General features: G+C 34.1%; 2 protein-coding genes and 1 non-coding gene across 3 annotated transcripts; 1 reads left to right on the top strand and 2 right to left on the bottom strand.

The window, feature by feature from the left end:
• Window positions 1-4221: 4221 nt before the first annotated feature.
• Window positions 4222-5252, bottom strand: LOC102617094 (LOB domain-containing protein 29-like). The gene is made up of 2 exons (XM_006480030.3): window positions 4915-5252; window positions 4222-4804 (listed from the first exon to the last, which is right to left on the bottom strand). The coding sequence occupies exons 1-2, from the start codon at window positions 5191-5193 to the stop codon at window positions 4409-4411; spliced, it is 675 nt and encodes a 224-aa protein (XP_006480093.2). The 5' UTR covers window positions 5194-5252; the 3' UTR covers window positions 4222-4408.
• A 6940-nt stretch (window positions 5253-12192) lies between these two features.
• Window positions 12193-16145, bottom strand: LOC102621395 (uncharacterized). The gene is made up of 8 exons (XM_006479497.4): window positions 15901-16145; window positions 15268-15585; window positions 14796-14992; window positions 14305-14655; window positions 14003-14203; window positions 13772-13842; window positions 13209-13348; window positions 12193-12788 (listed from the first exon to the last, which is right to left on the bottom strand). The coding sequence occupies exons 1-8, from the start codon at window positions 15938-15940 to the stop codon at window positions 12433-12435; spliced, it is 1674 nt and encodes a 557-aa protein (XP_006479560.2). The 5' UTR covers window positions 15941-16145; the 3' UTR covers window positions 12193-12432.
• A 396-nt stretch (window positions 16146-16541) lies between these two features.
• LOC112498442 (small nucleolar RNA Z102/R77) lies at window positions 16542-16629 on the top strand. The gene has a single exon (XR_003065758.2). It is a non-coding gene; the product is annotated as a small nucleolar RNA Z102/R77 (small nucleolar RNA).
• The last annotated feature ends 914 nt before the right edge of the window (window positions 16630-17543 follow it).

Below are 17543 nucleotides of genomic sequence, written 5' to 3'. Positions count from 1 at the left end.
CGATGAGTGATGATTTGTTGAATGTGAGAGGCAAAAAAAAAGCTGTCAGCCAAAAGTGAATTGAGAACCCAAAAAAGATAAGACAGAAAAGAAAGAGCTCGTCAAACTTTAATTCACTTAAAAAATTTCTAACAAGAAATGAAAGTAGAATAAGTGTGGTCTCGTAATTTCACCAAAGGAGACCAGAGCATGTTATTTTTGTCGGAATGGCGACTAACCCTTGCAACTATATAACTTTTAATGGTGCATTCATCTAGTTTATGGTTGGGGCATTGACACTTAATATATTCTTTACATTTCTCATTTTTGTTATTTAGGTCTCTTATCTTTTAATTATCCGTCACAATTATTATATGAAAATTGTAATGAAAAAACGCACACATAATTCTAAGATTGTTGTCAATTGCAAACCTCATTTAATTGAATGGTGAACACTTCTTCGCCTAATTCTTGAAACCACGAATTTAAATCTTCTGGTTGTGTGTGAGAGAAAATATATTTTCTTTTTTTTTCTTTTAATATGATGTGTTTTTATAAGGTAAAAAGGTCGTGTATGTTAAAAGCGTTCTATTTATCTTTAAACAGTAAAGTTCAAACATTAAAATAACAACATTAGGGATATAATAAATTAGTAAAAATTTAGGAATCTAACTAGTAAAAACAAGGAATATGAGAGACCTAACTGACATTTCGCCTTAATTGTTTCCAATATATATATAATTTTTTTTTTTTTTTTTTTTTTTTGGGATTGTTGAGTTTTGGCAGAAAGAAATTTTATGGACAAGAGAGTTGGAATATATGACGTTTTGATCAAATTTTAAAGTAACCAGATAATAAAGATAAATGAATGGAATAAAAAAACAGAAAGAAAACAAAAGTAAACAGAAATTGAAAGAAACGTTTGGAACTTGTATACAAAGAGGTTTGAATAATAGCAAAACGAAGTTTGACTTATTGAGTTTGCATACATCAAAGCCGTTCCACTGTGGGGACCAGTAATGAATCAGACAAAATGAATTTTTTTCTTTTTAATCCTTTACAATGTGGCTGTAGTTATCAAGTAAGATACATTATTTTTCCACAACAGTGTAATGAAAATTCAATAATTGTGAAAATAACATGATTTTATTATTTTATATTTCCACAACCATTAAATTTTCATCAAACGGTTGTAGAAGAATCATGTATCTTACATGATTATATAAGATAACGAAAAAATAATAATAATAGTAATAATCAGAAGTTGGGTCCTGTAGCTACCAAAGTTGGCTCGTGTCATGTTGCAAACTTACAATTCCCTAAAAAAAAAAAAAGTGATGAGTTAGGCAAGCCTGTCAAAGTAATGGGCTGGACTTACAGCAAAATAAAAGTGACTGGATTTTTATTTGGGTTTGGTCGGGTGAAAATTGTCAAGATAATTAATTAAAATCCTTAGAGTTTACCATCTTACTTTATAATTATTAATTAATGTTAATTAAAGATAAAAGAAAAGGGGCTGCCGCAATTGGAACATGACAGCCACAGGTCGAAGTGTTATATATGATATAAATGGGTAGATGTTTTTATAAAGTGTGAATGTTGATTCTTTTAAGTGTGAAGTGAGGTGAGAGTAATTTAGAAAATTAATTGCGGTTGGTTCGTGGAATGGCTGTGAGGGAATCGTATACGTGTTCTGGTACAAAGATGGTCCCATTAGTAACAGCTGGGTAGCTCCAGTTTCTGAAGCAATTTTTTCCTTTTTTAATTACTCCTTTCATGTGAATAATAGCTTCAGTACGTAAAGGAATTAAAGTATTGATACTGCGTGTACGTGTGTAAAATTTCTAAAGTTGCCAGCAAAAAGGCATGTAGTGATGAAACTGAAGACGCGTGGCACTGCTGGCCTGGCATGTGGATGCTGAGGCGAGGGCATGTTCAATTCATTCATGCTGCCTCAAAAAAAAACAAAAACAAAAAAAAGAGCACAACGCATTATGGAAACTCGATCCAGGAAGGAAAATTTTCAAGTTTAAGCAAATTTATGCGTTGACATTAATTCTTTCCCCCACAAAGATGAATTTGTATGTGTAACTTTATACATGCTCTTTTATAAGTGAGCCAATATATTGAAGAACAGTGGCTGAAAGTGTGGGATGTTTGATGAAATTCAAACACTGCAGCTTTGTGGGGAATGAATGAATTAATTTGTGGCCATTAATTAGATCAATTTCTCCTCTATGATTTTATCTGAGGCAAAAGAAACAACACTGTTTTTGCACTTATAATCAAGGACAAGAAATATTGTGCTTTGGCTATAAGCAATTAAGGTCACTTCATCAGTTTTGTAATGTCAAATTATTTAATTCATTTGCAAATCGAGAAAGAAATTATGTTATAGAAGCAGTTAGTGGATCACCAAATTGTCATCGAATTAAAAAAAAAAAATTGAGCAAGGTCTAATAAATCTTAATTAATAAATATGTTGTGTGCGTAGTATTTGATAAGAGAAAGAATAAATGAAAGGGCCAGCTCATAGGGAGAGTTCTCAATTTGAAAAGACAATTTAAAGCTCCACTGAATCTCTCTCTCTCTCTCTCTCTCCCTCTCTCTCTCTCTCTCTCTCTCTCTCTCTCTCTCTCTCACACACACACACATATAGATCAGTACTGAAGCTCTTGTTCATATAAGCAATTGCATGGATAGAAGAATATGCGAAACTTTTGTCAGATTAAATGGTTTATAATTCATATTGTATGCACTATACACTACATATCAGCAGACAGCCTTCCATATCACCGGAAAATCTTAAAAGAATTGTCGTATTATTTCATCAACCCTTGAAGGGTAGCTCAGGATTCTATTGATTGGACAGAAGCAACATGCAATCCGTATTTTGAAATTTCTAGCAATCTTCTCAAGAAGAAACTCATCCCTAAAAAAAAAAATCAATGCAGGGATCAGGGACCTAAAATTTGTTCAAACAAAAGAAAATCTTGATTTGAGGGGCTAATTTCCATTATGCTAGTGCTAATTAAGCTAATTGCATGCAGTACTCACCCTTATTATCTTTGGATAACTACAAGAGAGAGGGAGAGAGCAAAGCTGAAAAATATATGAAAAAGTGCAACATCCTACCAACATTAAAACATTAGCAGCTTTCTGGGTTCAAAGATGTCTCAAATATGATAATCAATATCACATTTAACAATGTTAGAATCACTGGTCATATGTATTTGAGCTTTAAGTAATAAACTTCTTTAACTATCCAGTGCATAAGAGATTTTGGTTAACAATAATAATTATACATTCATGCAATGAATGTACGGATAATTATCAATTGCATCTTTCATTATAGACAAAACATATGCGTGTTCAGACTCTGATTGCAAGTACGATGCTGTTGAAAAACCTTGGAAAAACAAAAACACGGTAGAAATTATTAAACAACTAATTGAAATTAGTTTTGTCCTTGACTCATGCAAACAATTCAAATGGATCTTAAAGAAGGCGTTCATACGTCTTCTTAGGTCTCGTATATATACCTTCATGAAAATGAGCTGCTTTCTCATGTTTACACGACACATATTGACTTTATTAGGTGATTTTACATGCAAAATTTAACTTGTCATCAGGTGGCTTAATCTTTGATATATATATATATATATATATATATAGTACATCATCAACTATGGTGCAGAGAAAAATAAGATGCTAATAAGAAAGTAAATCAAGAACAACTAGAGGCTTCCAATACTAAATAATCATCAAAGCTTGATGCTCCAAAGACTCGTTCAAACCAATAGAGGAAATTGCAATGCTAAAGTTTCAGGTCTAGAAACAAGAAGGTCAACATGTATTCACAGAAAAATAGTACTCTTAAGATTAATTACTTGGATTAAGCAAAATGCTTATCATTCTCAAAAATAGCAACATGTGCGTGGATTTAACTAAGATTAAACTTTGAGACTTATATCCACATATAGAGAGACTGAGAGCAAGATAATTATCCAACACCATCTGTTAGATTTTTGAAGAGTAAGTATTAAAAAAGTTGACTAGGTAACTGTATTAATTAAGTCAAACAATTTTAGGTCCTCACTAGCTAGGTTCATAAACAAAGCAAACTAGTTTAAACAAAATCAGATTTTCTCCGATTCTGATAGAAAAATTGCACTATAGTATTACTAATATCCAAGGGTTACACTAGATTAAAGAAAACAATTGATAATCGGGTTGATTTTTTAGGGTTTCTGGATTATAAACATTTCTAGGGTTCCTAGGTTTTATTTATGCCAACAAAAGTGCATGTCTCAAATTATGCAGCAGCAGCAGCAGGAAATTCAAAATTGACAAAGCGGTGAAAATTAGTCTTCACCAATTATATATAGGTCTCTCAGTGTGTGCTGCAGCTAGCCAGGTCTTGGTTCTCTTATGAATTTTGAATGTAACCAAAGGCCACTGATTGAAGATCATCAGAGTCTTGGAAACTCCATTGCTCAAATGTACCCATGGAGTGAGAAGCCTCTCCAAAACTTGCAATGGCTGAATTTTCATAACTATTCCCCAAAGAGTTTGGATTCATGAATCCATTTTGATCAGTGCAGTAGGGCATCGTTGCAGCGCCTTGATTGTGAAGGTTTGAACTAAATAGTCTTTCCATATCTGAATCTTCTTGGTGATGAAACCAACTCTGAACATCTTGTGGGTGTGAAGGAAGCTTCCCATAATATTTCTCATGATTAGGGTTTGTTGTAACAGAGCCATTGAGAATGCTTTGAGCAGCTTGCTCTTTCAAAGAAGCAAGCTGTGCTTGTAGATTAACAACCTACAAGATTCAAAAGCAAAAGCCCACCATTAAATATACAAGTAATGGTAAATAAATTAGGGTTTCAATAAATTTGCAAGAAAATAAATATAAAGGTACAAATTAATTACCTGATGTTGTAGAGCAAAAATATGCGAAACGCAGCCGTAAATAGGATCTTGAAGCCTAGCTTGAGCTTCATAAGAGATTGTGACAGCTGCTTCGCAGCGGTCATTCACAGGGAGGTGAGCAAGCAACTTTGAAACATTGCTTGCACCAAAAACTTTGTGAATGGCTGCAAAATGAGTAGCACCTTGTTCATGGCAAAAATAAGGTGCAAAAACACATCCCTTTACACATTTTCTCCTTAAGAATTTGCAAGCTCCACAAGGAGAACCGGAACCGGTCATCTTGTTCTTGATTGATGATCTTTTTTGGTATTTTTTTTCTTGTTTTCTTTTTGGATGGGTTTAATTTGCTATTGCTTAGCTTTGTGCAGGTGTGCATTATCATCAAGTTTATAAACACTAGAGGATGAGAGAGGTGGATCATATAATAATGAATATTTAATTACATTTGGTCCCCATAATGGGCTACAAATTTCATTAATTTTTTTTCCTTTATAGAATACTCTTCCAGTACCCTTCATCCAAAATTTTTAAAAGCTCATATGAGATTCCATTGCCATCCTTATACGACAAAAGAAATAGCATAAACCAAACCCATTTCTATTTGCTTGATCTTGATGATTGGATCTACTGTACCTCATTTATTTTGAGTTGTTTGTATAAGTGATCTTATAACTTCAACTAAATATACAATAGGTCATCATGTTTCGATCCGTACTAAACGAAGGATTAATCAATTGAAAGCAGTTAAAAGTAATTGATTGGTTGTGAATGGTCAAGGAGTTACAACTAATGATCATAAATTAAACTACTGATATGTCTAGATCTCTCTCTTAAGGCTGTGTTAATTCGTATACAACCACTTTAAGAGTAAATACAAATTTAATATTGCTCAAGGTTTGAATGCTATAATAAGATCAATAATCATGAAATCAAGTTAAAACATCAAGATTTCTCTAAATTTCTCTTGTATAATCGTTGGGCTCTGTAGTGAATAGAGTAATTTGTATTGTAATGTTACAGCCGTAGTCTAACTTTGCATTAGATTAGATTTCTTCTTTGTGTCTCTCGTGTAGAGCTTTCCTATTATATTTATGCTCGATGTGGCTTGCTTTGCAATCTTGACCTGTAATCTTTTGCCATTTTGGTCTGTGATTAACGCGGTTTGCTCTTAAAAAAAATGATAAAAGAATTACAAAATCAGAAGTTTTATAATTGTGAACCGCAATAAGAGTGTTGATTGGAAGGAGCATAGGTTATCCCCAGTTTCTTAGCGTGTCCAAAAGCAATTTCTGATATCTTATTTATTTTCTTTGATGTTACTCTAGTAATTTAAGCGAAACAAAACGAAACAAAACTGAGACGTAAACATTTGCTAGCAAGACCTGTTAATTGTCGTTTATAGAGAACTGAGAGTCTGAGACTAGGCCAGATGCAATTAATTGAAATTTTGAGGTGTAACATTCTATCCTATGATTTGACCCTTCACCGCTAGATCACTCCAACTTGATTTGTGTATATATACGTGTGTGTGTGTGTGTATAAGGGATCTGACTGTAATAAAATAAGAGATAAGATAAAAGATAAAATAAACATAAGTTTTAATACATTATATTTTATCATATAATGTATTAAAATTAAAATTTTTATATCTTTTAATTAATCTTTGATTGAAAAATCACTCTGTATATGCGCGTGTGTGTATATATATATATATAAATATATATAAAGAATTAATATATAGGCTGTCATTAAGCAAATTGTCTTTTTTTTCCTCGAAAGATGAGAATTTTCATTCACTGAATATCAAACAATACCCCCCATTATTATCACTTGAACTCTGATGATCATGGACGCAAAGCACATTCGCAACCGTCGGAGCTATGTTCATGGGTAGCTAATTGTCTATATAATCATTTTTCTTTCGTAGTTTCTTATAGTACTTGGAGCTTGGACACATTTGTGAAATTTTACAACATTATTATTTTTTTTTAAGTGTATAAATTATGATTAGATAACACCTGAACTTTTTAATTAACAATTGAGAACACCCATAATGATAGGTGATCTAACGGAACCTTCCAACATGTTACATGTGAAGAACACTTTCTACACGAGCAAATGATCGGAAAATCTCAACACATGTGCCTGATTCTTTTCTTAAATATACAAATCTAGTTCAGGTAGCTAGACCAATATACTTAGTTGAAGTTAATCAGCTGATGATGAGACCTTATCAATCAGTCAATTGATCAATTAACAAATCAAAGATACGATGTAAAGGTTGGCATTAAATGTCCCTGATTTATTAGTTTAATTAGGTCACTAAGAACGAATTTATATATGGTAGATGTATAGCATTAAATGGTGGATTTTAATTTGGAGATGGGTTTCTTAATATAAGCTGATAAGAGTGTAAAGGAACAAAAAAGAAAAGCATATTCCTAAAATGAAAGAAACAAAAGATAGTGACACTGAAATGCAACACTTGGACAAATAGAAGCACAGATAGAAGACAGAGAGAGGATTTTTCATTTAAATTTCCTCTATACACTTGTTAGAATAGTTTAAGTTCAGCAGGTCACGGCCTGTCGAGCAACACAGTACTATTAGCAATTAATTAATCTTAATTTACAATCATTAATCACTTTCAATCACTTTCTTTTGTCACAGATAAGCACCAACATGTAGACCTAGCCCAAGTGTGCAATTAGGCCCCACTTCTAACACTAATAATAATGACATCCCAACTTAACACTTTCTCCCAAAAAAAAAAAAAAAAGGAAAAATGAGAAATGAACCTTTTAATGCTATGCTATTTAGCTTCTGGTTAACTGGAAAAGGTGCTTAGGTTGGGCTACTGAGCTGCCTAAATTTATATATATAATGAAAACCAAAAAAACATATGGTCAATAATGTTAACTGCGGCAATTGAAAAGTGGGCAAATTGCAATATTTGCTTAAAATTTTGAGTGATGACAAGGCTAATCGATTGGAAAGACACAAATGAATGGACGTACCAACAGGGGGTTCTTTTAACTTCTTGCATGGCGGCCATTATCCCACCATTGGGAAAATGGCTGGCTTTAGGTCATTGCTCATGTGTACTTGTTCGCCACTTAAGCTTGAAAAACAAAAATTAAAAGAGTGTTCTTCCAGACAAGAACGCACGCTTAATTAACTTATAGAGATTATTAAATTAGCAATGTTAATCACCCTGTAGACAATAATATAGATGGAGGGGTTCAACCAATCTTAAAAGCAGCATTACACTGTATATATAATCTCATTAATTTTGCATATAGACTTTGTTTTCAAATAAATAAACTAGAACTTATATATGTAAAAAGTTTGAAGAATATATCCTTTTGGTGTTCCAAGGGACTTTTTTATTTAATCTAATTAATTAGATTTTTTTTTTTTCAAAAGCAGACCTAATTTCATCTCTCCACATCATACTTCTCCTAAAATCTATGCTCAAGTTTAAACAAACGAAAAGGGAAACAAAAAATAAGAAATTAGTTTAAAGGATGTAAAATTTTAAGAGCAATACAAAAATTTATTCATCTCATTGCAAACTTTAAAATAGTACATAATATACTCAAATCCAATATCTGTAAACCAAATTACACCACATAAAAATTACCCTCTCACATACCACCATACATATCCTCATCAAAACTAGACATTCTAAAGAAGCCATATCATATCTTAATTAAGAAAAATGTTGCTAGCTCTTGGCGAGTACTTGGTGAATCCTCAATTATTTGAACATCATTTCTTGCATTTTTCTATTTGTCAAGCTCAACCTAATTTTAACTAGCTTGCTAGTGCTAGTTCTATTATTCATTTTCGCACACTATTTAATATCATTGTGTCAGAAAACGGAATCCTATACACTTGAAAAATCTACTTTCAATAATTACAGCATTGGTAAGTTAAAATACCCTTAAAAGAGAAGAGAGCTTCCTCGTCAATTCTCCAAGAAAAAGTGTCGATAAATAAAAATAATAAAATCTTGAAGAAAACAAGAAATAAGAGAACGAAAGCAAATGTTATTCCTCGGGATTGCGGTGCACGTGCCCAATAGAAAGACACGCCAGTGACGCCACGCCGCACGAGTGGCACTATTTTAACTACACGTGGGGGCCCATGAGAGCCTATTACCACGTCACCACCAGCTGGTAACTTGTACTTATAATTTCTCTTAAATACAACACGATAAAATAAGAGTCATTGTTTCAAGTTTGGTTGTTTTGGCCTTTCGGGCTGGCATCATTTAGGGTCAAATTTGTCTAATTACATCATTTACGAAGAACTAACAAACTTACAAGACTGCGGTCAAACAATCTTTTCTTGCAAACTTACCATTACACTAATTAATTCATCGTATATGATATTATATGGGTTTTGTTTAACTTATCCGGCCAATGAAGCTATGACACAATTATAAAGTAATCATAAATAACATCTGTTTTGGGCAAATTAATCAGTCTTTGAACATTCAGGTATTAAAACCGAAAGGCTAGTCTTTTAGATGGTTTTAGGTCTAACCCCCAATAAGTGATATTATAGTCAGATACTAAATGTTTTAATAGTTAGAATTAATGTGATGAAACAACTTAATTAGTTATAGATCAAATACAAGGAAGGGTTGGTGTTGCTCCCACTAGCGAGATTCATTTTACCTTACAAATAAGATAAATTAGTTTACTCGATAAACTAGTCTTTTAAATAGAATAAACAAAGTTCCTAAGCACTAAGGCCGATACTGCTTAATTTTCTTCATAATTTCATCTATATTGTAAAGTAGTAACTATTTTGTGCCTTGAAAGGAACTAGGGATCTTCTAATTTCAAGCCCTAATGCCTTAAAATGTGTAGAATATTACAAATCAACAATCAGCTAAGTTTATAGTTAATTGACTGTAAGGACAACGATGGATCAGTTATAAAATTATTGATGCAAGCCTGTGTCCCTCTAAGACTAGTCAAGCCGACACCAAGGTTGCATATGGGGCCAATGCACGTGCATAGATGATTTGCCATATATCTAGGGTTTCATTTTCATTCCATTTAAATTGTGTTCTCTGAATCTAGAAGAAAGTCTATCATTCATTCTTTAATTAATTACATAAATCCTCTTGAAGACGATAAAACGTTTATAGTTTCAAAACCTAAAGAATGATAAAAATTATAATATAATAAGCTATGTTGATACAACTCACGAGCTACTTAGTATCTTATAGATGTTCAAAAATCAACTTCAATCCCGACACTCAAATGGGTAAGAAAATGTCGTTGCTTCATGATTGAGAAACATCAATAGAAAGATTCATTTTCAAGAGTTTATATAAATTGAAACTTGTGGGATATAACCTGTTGAGAGTTTTATATATATTGCATTGTATTTTGAATAGGAGGCAATTTTTCAAAGTCTAAACCATAATATTAGGGACTGATATATCTTTGAGTAGTAACAGTAACGACAATTGGGGTTTGTCATTTCAAGAAGATATAATATGAGAGAGATGGTTTCGTATTAGTTAAAGAATCGGTATGTATTTTCTTTTTCTTTTTAATAACCAACTACAATTTAATGATATTTGCAATGGAACAGAAAAAGAAAGAAAAGACTACTAGAATGCTAGCTCGTATGGTTGGATCTACATGTCTACCTTCAAATAATTGGAAGAAAAGACCTGAATCACTATCCACAAAAATAAAAATAGTTCATCACCTTACTAATGTGTGGTTCCAAATTAATGAAAACTAAACTGGTTTAACTTCATAGAAAAGAAATCTAATCACAGGCATAGACAATCTCGGAGGAATCTAATTTAACTTCATTTCAAGAATTTTGACTAAAAGCCTAACTCATAATTATATGAGGTTATGGTCCTACAACTTCTTAATGTGTATTAAGAGTCAAATTATTAGAGGATAAATTCAAACGAACTTTTCTTAAGAGGCCAAAATTAATTCCTCGAGGTCTTGACTCTTGATAAGCAAAAAATAGGAAGCCCCACCACTTGTTTGTAAGCACATACAGGTCCAGACATTTTATCAATTGTCTGGAATTACTTTAGCCCTTAACTTTAAAAGTACATTACTTTCTCCCGACCAAAATAACAATTTGTTTTTTACCAAAAAGATTACACATACTTTCTTCATATAAATTCATAATGGGTTGGCAATGCCTTCAAAAGTGCAGTCCATGAGCATAATCGATCGTATATTGTACATGATAACCAATCTAAAATGTTTGTATTAATTAAATCATGGGCACAGTCCACTTTTGTGCATTCAAAACTATGTTAAAGCTTTAATAATTTGTTGATTTTGTTTCAATATTTGTTTGTCTGATAAAATGAATCCCCGTATCTTACAGTCACCTGAACAAAGATGGGGTAATCATTGTGCTTCTGCTTTCTGCGCTCAGCCCAGCCCAAGCAAGGGATAGCCATGTCACACATTGCAGCTGTAACAACTAAATTACGATCATTTTTTGAATTTGTACACAATTAGGTTCTCTATTAGGAGAGTAAATTCATATAATGATAACATCGGTCGATAGTCTATTGAGTATAAATCATAAACCTGCGCTCAAAACAAACGACGTGATATCTCAATCCTCTTTCTTCCCACAAATCCACACGTGTGTGTGTGTGTGTGTGTGATTGGGGATAAATTAAAAGACAAAAAAAAATACAGATTTCAATATACTATAAAACAAAATATACTGCATTTAGAGTCTATATTTTTTTATACCTTATCCCTGATTAGAATACATATATACACACACAAGATGGGGGACTCTAGGGGCGCAATCAATCATAAAAAAGAGGGAGGAAATTAATCCCTATGTCCGCATCCTTTCCCTCACGTTGGGGAAGGGTGCTTTACTACTAGACGACTAACTTAAAGAGTTAAAAACATGCATAATACATACATTTCCTAATTGAATTGGAAAAAATTAACCACTTGCAAAAAGTGGGAAACGGTTTCACTAGAATAACCTTTATGAGATATATATATTAAATTGCCTAGACAAACATTTTCAATTACCTAAGCTTTCACTATAGGTTTATCTAATTCGCGTCTAGTATGTTTTTCTACTTTTTCTTGGATGCTACAAGCCCCTAGGGCCGGATAGGTGTGGCAATTGAATACCGCCAATTCATCCTTAGCCATACCTTTTCTATGTTAGGTAATGGTGGGGAAGCTCGATCATCATTTACACATATTGGAATGCTTAACAATTTACATCTAAAACAATAAATAAAAAAAATCTTTTACTGATATTAAGGCAAGCAAAATCATTAAATCAATGCTTGGCAGGCTACAAAAGATAAGAGGCAGAGGGAAAAGGTGATTATACATCGTAAACTTATTTCAAAGAACAGCAGTACTGCAGTAGTGGAAGTAGTCAACCAACTGGACAGTCACATTCTAGAAGGGCTCAAAATAACTTGCATAAATGGTACAGATTCAATAGAAAGGTTGAATATTTGGTTTTCCGTCATTGGAAAATGGCTTCATCTTTGGATCCGGGCAAACCTTTGGTTACATCTCTTAGAGCATACAAATGGTTGTCACACTTGTGGGCTGAAATTAAGTTGCCTGAGAGTATAATTTTCTGGAAATGCTCACCAGGATGTCTCTTCAGGAGAGTGAAAAATTCTCTACCTCTGCTGTCGCTGCTACGGGTGTTTGTGTCGACATCTCTCTTTAAGTAGTACACTGTCCCTGGTACAAATAGCTCCTCAGGAACAGTGCCGTCGTCTCCTTCCTGCTCAAGGACAGTCGCATTCTGTGTCTTTGAGTTTGAAGTTGAAGAAAGCTTAGGAGTAGATGATTCCTTTCTGATAAGAGCATCTACAAGCAATAATAATAATTAACACATGTTAGTGCACCTAGAATGAATGCCTTCTCCGCAGCTAAATGATGTCGGCAGAAATATTAAAGCTCTTTAACATGGCTCCTAAGGCAACAATTTGCTCCTAAAAGCAGAATTACTTAATCTACAAGGCTCTCCAACATGACCACTAGTATATTATTGACGGAACTCCTCAAGTAAACAAGGGAAACCATGGTGAAAAAGAAGGCCAGAAAACAATAAAAAAAGCATCACTGAGAAAATCATCTAAGATCATGGTAGAGCTAAATTCAAAATATTATCCAACATTCAAAAACACAGTTGATAATGAAACATTACCATAGCCATGAAGATCACCCAATCAAAGATACAGAACATAAACATTTGGCAATCTCGGGACTTCAGAGACGTGAACTTACCAGAAGAATCTTTCTTGCTTGTGAAGTTTGCATAATCTGCGAGTTTTCGAGCTACATCTTGCACTGAAGACACCACCTGCTTTGCATTTGAGACCAAATCTATGACATTTTTCCAGTCTTCCTTCTCAACCACACTCATCCTATACAAAATTTAAAGAGATAAGGTTGAATTACCAACAAGCACCTATAGAAATATAAAATTAAAGCTGAAAAGAAGAGAAACAATTTTATATGCGAACAAGTGGTAGGCAGTTCCTTCACATGATGAATGGTAAAATTTAAATAGAAACAACCATCTCCTCTGCACGGGCCATGCATTACCTAGTATCTCCTCTAGGTATGGTCATTTATTTATAACTACATTTATATCTAGATAAACTTTTTTTTTTTCCTTCAAACATGCATCCTCAAGTAGCAAACTTTATGCCTTCATGTAAATTCTAACAGTATGATGCCGACTACTTCCATTATCCTGAATGTTTTTCACTTCATTTAAATGATTTTCTTTTCAGCATTGACCATACAGAAGGTAACAGCTCTCAAATAGGCAACCTTTTGCTTACCAATCAGTTTGAAGAATCTCATTCCTCAGCCTCCTTAGAGAAGTTGGGCTTAACCTAGGTATGATATCATCCTGTGCATAATAAGAAGGGGTAGCAATGAGAAAAAGAGAACAAATATGACAAGATTACATTGAGAAATTTTCTGTAATATACATATAAATGCAGGTTTCAAAAGGAGATGCTTCTTTCCAATAAACATGATTTGACAATTAATGAGATGTATATGCCAACCTGCATTACAACAGTAGTCACATAATCTGAGCAACTTTCAGCAAGTTCTCTAGAGACACAAGGTGGAGTTGCGTATGCAACAGCAGTAACAATATCGGGGCTAAATCCCAGCTCTTTGAAAGACTTTTTTCGAAGCATCATTGCCAGCAAAGAAACTATAGCACCACCGAGAGAATGGCCAACAAGCCTCAACCTAAATCCCTGTAGATGAATTAGGCCCACTATAACAATGAAAACAAACATTCATGATTTCATTTTTTTTCCATTAACATGCACAACTAGGTAAGTAAACTTTGTGACACCTTATGGCTCTCCAAGCACTGCCTTATGGTTCCCATCTCATGATTGAGAAACCACCGAGCTGCTTCAGCTGTACCAAAGTGGGTCGAATAGCCTTCAAATGTGACTTCTTCACTGCCTGAAGAAACAATGTCAGTAATCAGGTCGTATACAGTATGTGTTCCACGGATTCCAAGAATAACAAGTTTCTTGCGAGGATCAATTCCTACATAATATCCAGGCCTCATCACACTGGAGTTCTTTTCAAATTTTAAAATGTTGCTTTCTCGAAGCATGCTATTCTTTGCAATGCTGAACGTATCACTCCTATAACAGCCTCTCGCTAATTCAAGGTGGTAGATGAGATCTTGGACCTAAGACAAAAACCATTACCTAATAAGAACTCAGAGTTGTGAAATTTGAAAATGGACTTGTAGATATTTCAGGGAAGTTTAAAGAATATTTCATATAGAGAGTGCAAATATTTCCTCCACAATAAGTCCTTGACACTTACAATTGATTCCGACGTGATTTCGACACCCTTAACATGCTCAGATAGATTCAATGATGCTTGACGAAGATAAATAAGATACAGGCCAACTGTAAGGTCACTCAAGCTCCAATCCTCAATTCCAATCTTACTCCGTTGAATGCTTGCAATGATCTCTGAAACAGATCGACTGCCAGGTGGGCGTTTGTCAACTCCATTTCCTGCATATTACAACGATAGAATATTACATCAATCAACAGTAAAACTAGAGAACTACAAGTGTCCTGGTGCTAGGAATACAAGGATGCCCAAATTAGGATGTCATCATATTCATGACAAAAGATGACATACAAAGTCAGCTACAAAGATGACTGAGTGTGACCAAAAATTCAGTGAATGCATTACTTATGAGGTCAAATATGCTTTCCTTAACAGCACCATGTAATCATCCTAGTAAAATAGATGATACAGAAAGCCACAAGAAAGGTAAACAGACCTGTTTGCAGAGCCGACCTACATACTTGCAGAGCTGGTTCAATAGCTTTCGTGAGCCAAGTGAGCTCCAACCTCCATTTAGGATCACTAACATTAACATCATCATCACTAGAACTGGATTTGTCAAGTCCAGAGTGATCGTGTCTCATCTCCCTCACTTCAGTCCTTAAAGAAGAAGCTTGAGGTGCATCCTCCGTTTCTTTCAATGCGTCCGGTTCTACCTTATCTGCCTTTGTCCATTGGGACTGACACCGATCAAGAACACCATACACAAGACTCCCGTACGTTTCTCGTCTTCTCAACACATTTTTGGCATAATCTGGAACAAACAATAATAAATGAAAACTAAGCATTTCCACAAAAAATATGAAATTGACTTCAACAAAATTCTACGAGCTTATCATTTCAAACATCAGCAGTGCCATAACATCTGAACAGCATCTATTCATAATTTAGAGCAAGAATTTTTGAATTCATGATATACAGAAAGCCTTCTACTTAGTTTCGGAAAAGAACTTTGATAGCTCAAATGAAGTCAAACAATAGAATTGCTAAAATGTATGGAATTATTAAAAACAGAAAATAAACTAAAAAGAAAGCAAAAGAATAGATTGGAGTAAGTACAAGTGCTTACAGATGTTGTGAAAGAATCGTTTCACAGATCGTCCAGCCATGTCCGGTTAAAGAAAGAGAAAATTTACTGATTAGTTGAACAGAAGGTACAAGTATAATATTATATTTGGCGGCGGTGAGAGTGCGAAAGCGGTGGCCGACATGTGGCAGCTGCCGGATTTGTATCCGTACATGCTGTTTTTTAGGTGGCGGACGGAAGCCGATGGTTCAATGTCGCTATTATGTTACAAATTTGAGGATATTGCGGTCAATGGATAAAATACACAATGCTTTCTGCTTCCTTTTTGGGCTTGGGCTGGGCTATACGGAAGCTCACTCCACCCTTTGGGCATTAGTGATATTTTAAGTAAAATAGGGGAGGTTTGTTATATTAAATTGAAAGACAAAGGGCTTCCCCTTTTTTTTGTGAGAGGATAAAGGGCTTCTTAACAATTAATAAACTTTCTTCACAAAATTCACTCCTCTCTCTCTATAAATACCTCCAATTAGGGTTTCCGTTCTCCGATCTTAGCTACCGCCAGTCCCAAAACCCTAAGAGAGACGTCGCCGTCTGTTCTCTTTTCTTCTTTCGGGGTCGATTATAATTTTTATTAAATTTCACTCATCTTATGTTTTGGTTTTGGTAAATTAGTTACTGTAGGAGAATGAGATGATGATGGATATGATTCCCTATTGGTTTGATCGCCGAGATGATGGCATCGACCTTTGTATTAGCTCTATCTGATCATTCTCTTCGAATGCTGTTCCATTACAGTAAATCTTTTATGTTATTAAATTATAGCTATATCGCTTTAAATAATATTTTTATTTTTCAAAATTTTCTTTAAACCTTTGAAAGAATCACTATGTGGAGAGCTGTAGAAATGGAGAATGGAATTATTGGTTTGATTTGCCGTCCCGTTGTGATGGCTTCTTACAATATAAGCACAGCCCTATCTGATCCTTTCTCTGCTAATTTTTCGATATTGTTGTTTCATGAGGGAGCACATTTCGAAGGCTTTTCAGGTTAATACCCCGCGTGCGCGAAGCCTGTTGAGCTCAAAACATGTGCTAGATTTGGTTTGTTGTCTCTCTGTTAAACATCTCGCCTTCTTCCTCGTGCTAGACGATTTATCAGACTCCAACCAAATTTCTTTCCTTCCTCCAAAATTTGAATAAGGCCCAAAATTAACCCAACTTGTTGTTAGCTTTTTTTGGGCCTTTGGATTAGTTCAACTTTTGGTTATAAACATATGCCCCCCCCCTTTTCTTTTGTTGGTTAGGTACTTAGATGCTTTTAAGCCTAGTTTTTGGAATGGGCCCACATAATGTTGGACCAATTTTTAAATTCAAAATTTAAAAATTCTTTCTTTTAAAATCCTTGGTTTCAAGAAAAGGCCATGAAATCTTTAATTTATTAATGTCGGCAGTCCGCTCTACAAATCCAACTTTAACCATAAGATATGTTTAGGGATAAACGAAAAACCCAATTCTAAATCTTAAGTTGCCTACGAGAAGCACTAATAAACGAAACGCGAAAAATTCATCGTATGTGAGAAATCAATACAAGAATCAAAGTTAAGTTCAAGTCCATCGAAGATTAATGAAGAACATTAGGACACAAAAATTACAGCACTCTCCTTGTGACAAATATTAATCAAGACT

Source organism: Citrus sinensis, chromosome 3 (genome assembly GCF_022201045.2).
Source record: "Citrus sinensis cultivar Valencia sweet orange chromosome 3, DVS_A1.0, whole genome shotgun sequence".
Classification (NCBI taxonomy): Eukaryota; Viridiplantae; Streptophyta; class Magnoliopsida; order Sapindales; family Rutaceae; genus Citrus; species Citrus sinensis.
Note: the sequence above shows the minus strand (reverse complement) of the source record. Positions and strands in the feature narration are given on the sequence as shown.